Raw genomic sequence first — 12,621 nt, forward strand, 5'->3', positions numbered from 1 at the left:
CATGAGTGACCAAGTGATGTGGCTATCAAGGATATTTTTGATTTATTGATTAATCATTTCATCTATTAATTATTTATTGATTAATCGATTAATTATTTATTGAGTAATCAATTAATTATTTAATTTTTTATAAATGACTTATTTAATTAAATTTCTAAAAGATACATCTTCGGATGAAGCACTAATGGTTTAGTTATGCGATTAGCCAATTGATTATGAAAATATTTTGTGATAATCTTTTATTGATTTTAATTATACAATTAATCAATCAATTAGTGTACACCTCTCCCTCCCAATGCAGCCTCAATGAGCTGCACTGCGGTATTGCCGGGCGCCGGAGGCGCCCCGGCAATGCCGCGCTGCAGCACATTTAATTATTTGGCATGGGGCGGTGTACTTTGAATGTATGTGTACTTGTTTGTTTTCTTTCTTGGTTGTCCGGACGATATCTCAGCCATCCTTTGAGCTAGGAAGCTGAAATTTCGGCACAGTAGTGAGCAAGTCCTTTGTCAAATACGGTATTTTTTGTTTTTTGAATAATCAATTAATTGAGGAGTTATTTAATTATTAGCGTTTAATTAAGTACTTATTTAATTAATTAAATTTCATTTATCTTCTGACAATTATTAACTCAGGCACCTTTTGAGTTAGGAAGCTGATATTTGGACATGCCAATGACCAGGTGATTTGGCTGCAAAGGATATTTTTGATTTATTAATTAATCAATTAATCGATTAATTATTTAATTATTCGATTAATGACAAAAAAAATTTTTTTTTTTAAGTTACAGATTCTGATGAAATAGTGGTAGTTTATGTGTTCTCTGACCAAATTGATTAATAATTTAATTTTTTTATGATTATTATTTATTTATTTTCATTATTAATCATTTATTTATTTTCTTTCTCATTTGGCCAATATCTCAGGCACCTTTTGAGCTGGGAAGCTAATATTTGGACATGAGTGACCAAGTGATGTGGCTATCAAGGATATTTTTGATTTATTGATTAATCATTTCATCTATTAAGTATTTATTGATTAATCGATTAATTATTTATTGAGTAATCAATTAATTATTTGTTTTCTTTCTTGGTTGTCCGGGCGATATCTCAGCCATCCTTTGAGCTAGGAAGCTGAAATTTCGGCACAGTAGTGAGCAAGTCCTTTGTCAAATACGGTATTTTTTGTTTTTTGAATAATCAATTAATTGAGGAGTTATTTAATTATTAGCGTTTAATTAAGTACTTATTTAATTAATTAAATTTCATTTCTCTTCTGACCATTATTAACTCAGGCACCTTTTGAGTTAGGAAGCTGATATTTGGACATGCCAATGACCAGGTGATTTGGCTGCAAAGGATATTTTTGATTTATTAATTAATCAATTAATCGATTAATTATTTAATTATTCGATTAATGACAAAAAAATTTTTTTTTTTAAAGTTACAGATTCTGATGAAATAGTGGTAGTTTATGTGTTCTCTGACCAAATTGATTAATAATTTAATTTTTTAATGATTATTATTTATTTATTTTCATTATTAATCATTTATTTATTTTCTTTCTCATTTGGCCAATATCTCAGGCACCTTTTGAGCTGGGAAGCTAATATTTGGACATGAGTGACCAAGTGATGTGGCTATCAAGGATATTTTTGATTTATTGATTAATCATTTCATCTATTAAGTATTTATTGATTAATCGATTAATTATTTATTGAGTAATCAATTAATTATTTAATTTTTTATAAATGACTTATTTAATTAAATTTCTAAAAGATACATCTTCGGATGAAGCACTAGTGGTTTAGTTATGCGATTAGCCAATTGATTATGAAAATATTTTGTGATAATCTTTTATTGATTTTAATTATACAATTAATCAATCAATTAGTGTACACCTCTCCCTCCCAATGCAGCCTTAATGAGCTGCACTGCGGTATTGCCGGGCGCCGGAGGCGCCCCGGCAATGCCGCGCTGCAGCATATTTAATTATTTGGCATGGGGCGGTGTACTTTGAATGTATGTGTACTTGTTTGTTTTCTTTCTTGGTTGTCCGGACGATATCTCAGCCATCCTTTGAGCTCGGAAGCTGAAATTTCGGCACAGTAGTGAGCAAGTCCTTTGTCAAATACGGTATTTTTTTTTTTTTGATTAATCAATAAATTAAGGAGTTATTTAATTATTAGCGATTAATTAAGTTCTTATTTAATTAATTAAATTTCCTTTCTCTTCTGACCATTAACTCAGGCACCTTTTGAGTTAGGAAGCTGATATTTGGACATGCCAATGACCAGGTGATTTGGCTGCAAATGATATTTTTGATTTATTAATTAATCAATTAATCGATTAATTATTTAATTATTCGATTAATGACAAAAAAATTTTTTTTTTTTAAAGTTACAGATTCTGATGAAATAGTGGTAGTTTATGTGTTCTCTGACCAAATTGATTAATAATTTAATTTTTTTATGATTATTATTTATTTATATTCATTATTAATCATTTATTTATTTTCTTTCTCATTTGGCCAATATCTCAGGCACCTTTTGAGCTGGGAAGCTAATATTTGGACATGAGTGACCAAGTGATGTGGCTATCAAGGATATTTTTGATTTATTGATTAATCATTTCATCTATTAATTATTTATTGATTAATCGATTAATTATTTATTGAGTAATCAATGAATTTTTTATAAATGACTTATTTAATTAAATTTCTAAAAGATACATCTTCGGATGAAGCACCAGTGGTTTAGTTATGCGATTAGCCAATTGATTATGAAAATATTTTGTGATAATCTTTTATTGATTTTAATTATACAATTAATCAATCAATTAGTGTACACCTCTCCCTCCCAATGCAGCCTCAATGAGCTGCACTGCGGTATTGCCGGGCGCCGGAGGCGCCCCGGCAATGACGCGCTGCAGCATATTTAATTATTTGGCATGGGGCGGTGTACTTTGAATGTATGTGTACTTGTTTGTTTTCTTGTTTGTTTGTTTTCTTTCTTGGTTGTCCGGACGATATCTCAGCCATCCTTTGAGCTAGGAAGCTGAAATTTCGGCACAAGAGTGAGCAAGTCCTTTGTCAAAAACGGTATTTTTTTTTTTTGATTAATCAATAAATTGAGGAGTTATTTAATTATTAGCGATTAATTAAGTACTTATTTAATTAATCAAATTTCCTTTCTCTTCTGACCATTAACTCAGGCACCTTTTGAGTTAGGAAGCTGATATTTGGACATGCCAATGACCAGGTGATTTGGCTGCAAAGGATATTTTTGATTTATTAATTAATCAATTAATCGATTAATTATTTAATTATTCGATTAATGACAAAAAATTTTTTTTTTTAAAGTTACAGATTCTGATGAAATAGTGGTAGTTTATGTGTTCTCTGACCAAATTGATTAATAATTTAATTTTTTTATGATTATTATTTATTTATTTTCATTATTAATCATTTATTTATTTTCTTTCTCATTTGGCCAATATCTCAGGCACCTTTTGAGCTGGGAAGCTAATATTTGGACATGAGTGACCAAGTGATGTGGCTATCAAGGATATTTTTGATTTATTGATTAATCATTTCATCTATTAATTATTTATTGATTAATCGATTAATTATTTATTGAGTAATCAATTAATTATTTAATTTTTTATAAATGACTTATTTAATTAAATTTCTAAAAGATACATCTTCGGATGAAGCACTAGTGCTTTAGGTATGCTATTAGCCAATTGATTATGAAAATATTTTATGATCATTTATATATTTAAATTTCACAATTAATCAATCAATTATTGTACTCCTCTCCCTCCCAATGCAGCCTTAATGAGCTGCACTGCGGTATTGCCGGGCGCCGGAGGCGCCCCGGCAATGCCGCGCTGCAGCATATTTAATTATTTGGCATGGGGCGGTGTACTTTGAATGTATTTGTACTTGTTGTGTATTTTGTTTGTCTGGTCGATTTGTTTGTGAAGTTAATGTTAGCTCTTTCACGAGCCTCGATTCAGTATACAAAAAAAAAAAAAAAAAAAAAAAAAGTGCCGAGCATGGAATAAAATGTTATTATTGAAAATGTCTTCTACCGACTCCTCTCCGGCCTTGCTCCCCCAGCTCTCTCTGTGCTCTGTCCCCCCAATATTCCTTCAGGTCGCACAAGATCTGCCTGCAACCCTCTATGGTTAAACTGCCAAAAATCTAGGCTCTCTGCTCACCTTCACTCTTTCATTCCCCTTTTCTCCCGCCTCTGGAACAAACTCCCCCACTCCCTTCAATCCCACTCCTCCCTCCAGGTCTTTAAAACAGCTGTTCACCACCATCTCTTATCTTCCCCCATCCAAAACCTTGATCTTTTCTACCCCCGGTAATTCACCCCAGAGTCCTTGCAGTGTTCATATGTTTTATACCTCTCCCACCTCCCCCCAAGTCCTCCCGATGTCCCTGCTCTCAAATGTTGTGTTTGTGTCCTTCCCCCTCTCTTCCCATCTTGTCTGCCGCTCCCCTTGTTTTTTGTGTTTTGTGTGTCGGTTTGACTTTTTGTGTGATAAATGTTAGCTCTTTCACGAGCCTCGATCTTGTATACAAAAAAAAAAAAAAAAAAAAAAAAAATAGAGATGCACGAGCTATTGAGTCCTTTCAAGGCAGGTACCCTAAAAAGGTGAATTAAGGCTCTGCGTCGAATGTGAATTCCGAAGCATCGCAAACCTGCTTCTTGGGAGTCTCAAAATGTTTGAATACCCACATATTATACAGTATATCAAATTAAAGCTTATTTCCTTCTGCTTCATTGTACATGTTTTGTAGGTTGATATCATGTCCATTGATTCAGTCAGTGTACTTTGAGCGGGAATACCCCAATTTTCTATATATACCTAAGGCGGTTCACTCAAATTTTCAATATTATTTATTTTCCACGTGGACATTTCAGAGATAATACTAGAATGGCACTCAGTAGAGAGGTTGGCCATATCACTCAATGGTGAAGAATCACTTTAAAAAATTAAATAATTCTCATATCCGAATCATATTCAGATCTTCACCAAAATCTAATCGATTCTTCCTCGTCACACACACAACAGGTCCACCAAGTTTCGTCCAAATCCGTCCACAACGTTTTGAGATATCCTGTTATGTATCGTTTTTGGCCCAATCTCCCAATGGTGAAGAATCACTTAAAAATTCGAGTAGCCGGATCCGAATACATATCTTCACCAAAATCTAATCATTTATTCCTTGTGACATACGCTACATCTCTGCCAAATTTCGTCCGAATCCGTCCACAACGTTTTGAGATATTTTGTTCACAAACAAACAAGCAAACGGACAAACAGACAGGGGTGAAAACATAACCTCCATCTACCTTAGGTGGCGGAGGTAATAACAGCTATTCAGAACAGCTTATTTGGACACAATAAACAATAACGATTGTGAACAATCTTTACCAGGTGCATGTACAAACAAGAACAGCACTGGTTAGAGTGCATTCCTCCACCAGATTGAACCTTTTACATTTGATTTCAAATGGACCTGATCCGGACCTGAACTAAAATCGAATTGGCTTGTTCTTGTCACCTACCCAACTCATCCACCAGGTTTGCCATAATCCGTCCACAAATTTTTTCAATATCATACCTTACAATAAATCCTTTTTGGCCCCATATCTCAGTGGTAAAGAATCACTTGACATTTGGTATCCGCATCTCTGGTATCCAGTACTATTGTTGTAGCAACAAAAAACTCTGGTATCCGGAACTGAATCTTCACCAAAATCGAATCTATGTGTCCTTGTCACACGCCCAACCTGTCCACCAAATTTCGTCCAAATCCATCCTCCATCCACAACTTTTTGAGATATCCTTCTCACAGACAAACATACAAAGGTGAAAACATAACCTCCATCCACCTTTGGTGGTGGAGGTGACAATTTCTGTTGTCTCTATGACATGTTGGTAAAACTACAACATTAGTACTGGACACACCAATCAACACTCTTGAGTACTACTGTAAGTCATTGCCACCGTATGTACAATTCAATCAAAATTACTATCACTGTCCTCTAGAATACTTTGTTCCTTCAGGAAGTTTGACATCATCATTATCAGAATCCTCATTATAATTGGCATCTACGGATACTTCAGCAATATCTGCCAACTGATTTGATAGCACATCTCCATTACCATAGAATTTCAAGTTTGCCATCCCTCATGGTGCACTCATGACCACGACTAGCATCAGTTGACCCTCTCGATTGATTGTTCCAGACTCTTCCGGCAAGGTGTGAGTGTTTCCATGTCAACATTATCTGATGGGTGGAGAGAATCATCTTTGGAACGCAAGGAGGTACGTGTTAGAGGTCTTCCATATGTGTCACATGTGAACTCATTGATCTCATCCATCAGATTATTAGGAACCTGTCATGTATCTTCAAACTTTGAGAGAACTGGCACAGTCTTGGGCATCTTCAGAAGAGTCTTGAGTGGTTTGCTTTTCCCAGGGTCTGCCACAACCAGTATATGCATGTAGAGCCATGAGTGATGTTGAGTGTTTCTGTGAATAATCCTGAGCTATTTCAGTGACATTGATCAGTCTCATTTTACTCCCCATCCCACTGTCAAATAGGACTGTGATGTTCTGCATTACAAAGACTGCATAGTCCAGGAGGATGAAGAACACATCATCGCCTGTACTTTTCACCCTCACATCGTGGTTTCTCCGACTCCTACCATATTCACAATACCGGATAACACGGCTATCCATTTATTCCTGGGATGACTTGAGTGTGGACATTTCTGATGTACGCGTTGTCTAGCCATCATTCGTTGAGTATATATATGCAGAGCCTTCACAAATGGCTGTCACTTGCCTCCTTTGGAGATCATTCGCGTAGGTGTCCCAGCTCCAGAGGCGACAAAAAAGCTTGAAGAACTGTTGGTTGTTTTCATCATTGGCCAATAACATCTTCCCGTCAGCAGGTTTCTTCATGTTCTCACTATTTATGAGGAGATTTTCTCCACATCCTCTCCTCATTCGTCTGGTCGATACAGTGGAGTTGGCCAGGTAGCTAGCTGTCTGCACTGAACAAATAGTTACTTTCCCCTCAGAGGATTTCTTAAGACTGCCACACTGGACACTGTATGATGCAAGTGAGAGAGCTTTTATTGCAACTTCTAGGAGAGTTTTTAGTTACTCAAGGTTGAAATTAACTTGAGTAACTTTATATAGCTCATTTAGATGTTTTGCCTTTCACAGGGCTTTCCTTCATTCGTGTTTCTTTTTTATTTTGAAAATGTACCTTATTCTTTGGCTGATATTTTTTTTTGCACCTTTACATTTTTCTTGTGCCCTCTTTTGTCTGTGCAATTCAGGTGTTGAAGTCCTGCCCCTCTTTTTTATTTTTCCCTGCAGGCTGTACCCAGTCCACGTGATCCCAGCTAGCGAGAGTGCTGCTTTATCTCGCCTGCTATTTGTTCCTGGCTCCGATGTCCTGCTCGTAGGAGATTGTGATGGCCAGGTCTCTGTGTATCACATGCTTAATCTGAACACCCAATCGCCAGATCCACAGGTATACATCGATGAGCAACAAGTATAAAGTATACAAACATGTGGGCATTTGCTTGTTACGGGGTTAGGCACACATTTCTTTTTTGTATACAAGATCGAGGCTCGTGTAAGAGCTAACATAGATCACAAAAAGACAAACTGACACATAAAACATATGATAAAGGGAGCGGGAGACAAGATGGAGAGCAGGGACATCGGGATATCTGTGGGAAGGAGAGGGTTGGGGGGAGGAGGCATGGGTGGGGGGGGGGGTGGAGGAGGCATGGGTGGGGGGGGGGGGGGTGGAGGAGGCATGGGATGTGGGGGGGGGGGGCGAGAGGTAACAAGAACACATGGACACTGCCAGGACTTCCAGGAAAGAAGTTGGTATTTCAAAAGAGTGGATCTGGGGTGAATTAACGGGGGTAGAAAAGATCAATGTTTTGGATTGGGGAAGATAAGAGATGGTGGTGAATAGCTGTTTTTAAAGACCTGGAGGGAGGAGTGGGATTGAAGAGAGTGAGGGAGTTTGTTCCAGAGGCAGGAGAAAAGAGGCCTGAAAGAGGGAAGGTGAGCAGAGAGTCTTGATTTTGGCAGTTTAACCATAAGAGGGTTGCTGGCAGATCTTGTGCGACCTGCAGGAATATTTAGAGGACAGAGCACGACGAGAGCTGGGGAAGCTAGGCTGGAGAGGAGTCGGTAGAAGATAGAAAGAACACCAACCTGCCTGCGGTGAGTGAGTGAAAGGCCCTCGGAGTTAGCTTCATCGTGGGAGATTCCAATGATTCTGAAAGTTTTGGTTTCAACAGCGTGAAGCTGAGCTATGTGTGAGGCAGGAGCACCAGCCCAGAGGGGAGAACAGTATTCTATTGAGATACATTATATTTGAAATTACATACATCATAGTTGATACATGCTGTTGCGGATCCCGGGTTCGTCAACGTACAAAGGGGGATTTATGCCCCGTTCCCCCACGAACTCCGGTTCTGCTGATGCCGCCGACCACGACTACTAAACTCGTGATTGACGGATTGCTAAGCAATTCCGATCGCCAATTTCCCAGTCATGCATTGAAGAGTTTACTGGTCAATATTCCCAAATACCTTCAAGACACGTGCCCGGAGAAACCAGGGATCGAACCCTCACTTTCACACACCTTATTCAATTGCGTTCCGAGTGGATTTGCACGGTGTGGAAAGCGGCGTTACCTGACGTGATTTATGAACCCGATTCGAGCCAAATTCGGTCTCAGATGATGCTAGGCCAATGGAGAAAAGACTTATCCGAACAGGTGAAAGTAACCAAATGTACAGCCTTTTATTTTGAAGGCACAGAGAATAGACAAAAGATACAGCTTATCAAGTCTTACCTACTATAAACCCCACTGGCACCTTCACACTCTCACACACGCAGGGGAAAAGACACTGGTTATTATCGTACCGATGTACGTGCTTGGATTGCCTCGCTGGGGGCCACGTGGTCTGGTGTGCGCAGCTCGCAGCTCGATCGTGACGTGCAGCCTGGACGAGGTCAGGTCCGATGGACGAACCGCCACCTCGAAGTCGGCACGGACGAACTTCAGCACAGGTTGGACAAGCAGGAGTCGTCGTCGAAACACCAATGCAAAGGAGTGTCCTCAAAAAATGTAAGAGGGATCGGCGAAGAGCGATGGGCCTTGGGCGTTGCCGCAAAAAGCAAGAGAGTACAGAGCAGGAGGTCGTCAACCTGGCGAGGCGAAAATGCAAGAGCACTATGGTCGGCGAGGCAGAGTCCAAGAGGGGTGTCGTCCTGTGTGCTGTGAAATCCAAGAGGTCAAAAATGCGATCCGCGTGGGCTTTTACCAGATCCGCCCACGCATGCAAAAATGTTCCACAGCCTCCCATAGGCTGAGGCTTGTCGCATCATGGCGACGGGTTCCCGGCTCGCCATTGGTCACGTGGGCCGTGCTTTTGGCCATGCCTTTCCGCCCATTAGTAATGGCTTCCCTTACCCAATGAAGGTTTGAAGATCCTGCCTAACTCTCAACGCATATTTGGTTCTGATTACTACACAATGGAAAGGGGCTAATTTTTACATTCAATAAGAAATAACTAACTACTGCAGGCTATATGTTGTTGTGAAATTGGCTATAGGGGGTTTGCCTTTATGGCAAAACCGCAACAATACATTATATTTGAAATTTCCACTGCAGCCTTTTGTTTACTTATTACCTCCCCAAACCCTGGTTACGGTGCACCCCAGAGTCTGGAGCGGGGACATGGCAGAAAGATTTGTTATTTTGAGTGTTCTAATAAACCATGGTAAAAGCACACCAATGCAATTAGAGAACAAAACAAGTGATTGTGTTAAGAACTCTCACATACACAATAACAACACTATTAAAGAAAGTACAATGAAAATGTCACTTGCATCAAACGAACAATACATACAGTGCATTCAGAAAGTTTTCAGACCCCTCCACTTTTTTCACATTTTGTTATGATGCAGCCTCATGCTGAAATCGTTTAAATTCATTTTTTCCCTCATCAATCTACACTCAATACCCCATAATGACAAAGAGAAAACAGGATTTTAGAAAGTTTTGCAAATTTATTAAAAAGAAAAAACTGAAATATCACATTGGCATAAGTATTCAGACCCTTTGCAATGACACTTGAAATTTAGCTCAGGTGCCTCCCATTTCTCTTGATCATCTTTCACATGTTTCTACACCTTGATTGGAGTCCACCTGTCGTAAATTCAATTGATTGGACATGATTTGGAAAGGCACACACCGGTCTACATAAGGTCTCACAGCTGGAAATGCATATCAGAGCAAAAACCAAGCCATGAGGTCGAAGGAACTGCCTGCAGAGCTCAGAGACAGGATTGTGTCGAGGCGCAGATTTGGGGAAGCCTACACAAAAAATTCTGCTGCATTGAAGGTTCCCAAGAGCACAGTGGCCTCCATAATTCTTAAATGGAAGAAGTTTGGAACAACCAGGACTCTTCGTAGAGCTGGCCGTCCGAAAAAACTGAGCAATCAGGGGAGAAGGGCCTTGGTAATTGAGGTGACCAAGAACCCAATGGTCACTGGCTGAGCTCCAGAGATCCTGTGTGGAGATGGTAGAAACTTCCAGAAGGACAACTATCACTGCAACACTCCACCGATCTGGCCTTTATGGCAGAGTGGCTAGACGGAAGCCTCTCCTCTGTGAAAGACACATGAAAGCCCGCTTGGAGTTTGCAAAAAGGCACCTAAAGGACTCTCAGACTATGAGAAACAATATACCTAATTAGACCTACTTAGAACTACCCTTAGACCTTCAACCCCCCCCCCCCACCCCGTGTGAAGAACACATAAACAACCTTAAGCTCACAGTTTTTCTATTTAAATACATCGAGATTGGCTCCTACGCATCCACGATCCATGCTACCCTACACAGTTCTATCCGCACATCCACGAACATTACCACACACAATACCTCATTGTTCATTTTAAAAATAACAGAATGCTATTCTGTTCGATGAACCAATCGATTAGGAAAGGGATTTAAAATGTATCAATTCACAACCACTAAATACCGTCAATACGTCAATCCAGGCATGTCACTGATCAAGCACGATAAACACTTAATGTGCGAAATGATGTAATTATTTAATTCTTTTATAATCGGAAGCGGTAGTAGAATCGGCAGATTTTTTTTTTTCTCATCAGTTGTCGGTTATAGTCAAATTTCCTCATCGGCACAGCACTAATATACAGAATGTATAATATCTATATCATATATAATGATATCTCCAAAAATTTGGACTAAACTAGGTGGGTGAGCCGGATCCGAGACTTTTGAAGTGATTATGCAACAACGACAATTGGATAAACAACAACAACACAATAGCTATCGGGGATGCCTCTTTGCGGTGGTTGTACCCCCCAATGTATCGGGGGGCCAAATCTTCCCCATTCTACCATGCTGCCCGGATTCGACAGGGCATCGTGGTCATGGTCAGAGAGCCAATCGGTCCACATGGACTGGCCCTTTCCCTCTATCTTTTCTCTCGCTCTCTCTCTTTCTCGCTCGCTCTCTAACTCTGTCGTGGCCCTGACTTCGTAAAGGCAAGGAGGGGTGGACCATCCTGGATGTGGGAGAAATCTGGATCGCTCCTGGGAGATCAATTGGCTGTCTCCGCGCCGAGAGAGAACTGTCTGGGGTTATACAGCAACAACAACAACAACAACACCACAATATTTATAAATACAGATCACGTACAGTATACTTAGCTTTTGAAGAAGTTCTGATGGTGCTGAGAAAACTGGATATACTCAAAAAGAAACCATAACCAGAAGTATTTTTTTTCTTGGCCGCTGCTTTAATAATGGCAGAAGCTCTCGTGGCAGTGAATTGATGGCCATAAATGAAAAGAAGCAAAATAAGTAAAATACATATTTCAACACTATGTGAAATATTTCACATCCCAATGCTCTTTGCTTAGTTTTGAATCTTATATGTTTGCTTTGAATCCTGAATGAATGGCTAATCAGCTTAACATTACCATTGGCCCTCTTGTTTCTGTTTAGGGGGAAGTGCTTGCTGAGCTTATACAGACTACATTAACAAGGCAACTACAGCTGCCAGTGTCATCAAAAGGCTCGGCATAGTCAACTGTGCGTTTGATTTCCTGCCGTCAATACCTTTGTGCCTAATTGTGTCATCTTTTCCTTTCTTTGCACTTTCTCTTCCATTCTCTTGTTTAGCCTCAAATAAAGCTCATTCTTTATGCATTAGCATTTTTATTCTACTGCTAATCTCTATTATTCACTGAAAATAACACTAGATTATAACTGTCTTTACTGTAATTGTTGCACTCTGCTAGACCATAATTTCCTCGCCTTCTTCAAACCAATACCTACGAATGAAGTTGGCAGTAATGAAAACAACTTGAACTTGTGTCAAAATATTCTGCATACCCTACCAGATTGTTTTTGCACAGAAGCTTTTCAACACGTTACAGGAGGCTTTTTCGACTTCAGCAGCTGATTTTAAAGGATTTCTTTCAAGGTTTTGCTCAGACTTGAATTGTGAACTTGTGAAC

The 12,621-nt window shown here is 39.2% G+C and overlaps 1 protein-coding gene across 1 annotated transcript in view; it reads left to right on the forward strand.

The window, feature by feature from the left end:
- LOC137421368 (dynein axonemal intermediate chain 4) overlaps positions 1–12,187 on the forward strand; it is a 58,006-nt gene extending 45,819 nt beyond the window's left edge. The window contains exons 5-6 of the mRNA XM_068107402.2: positions 7,414–7,570; positions 12,107–12,187. Coding sequence (XP_067963503.2) covers positions 7,414–7,570; positions 12,107–12,187 — 238 coding nt within the window. The remainder of the gene's footprint in view (positions 1–7,413; positions 7,571–12,106) is intronic.
- The last annotated feature ends 434 nt before the right edge of the window (positions 12,188–12,621 follow it).

This window comes from Myxine glutinosa, chromosome 1 (assembly GCF_964187855.1).
Source record: "Myxine glutinosa chromosome 1, kmMyxGlut1.1, whole genome shotgun sequence".
In the NCBI taxonomy this organism is placed as follows: domain Eukaryota; kingdom Metazoa; phylum Chordata; class Myxini; order Myxiniformes; family Myxinidae; genus Myxine; species Myxine glutinosa.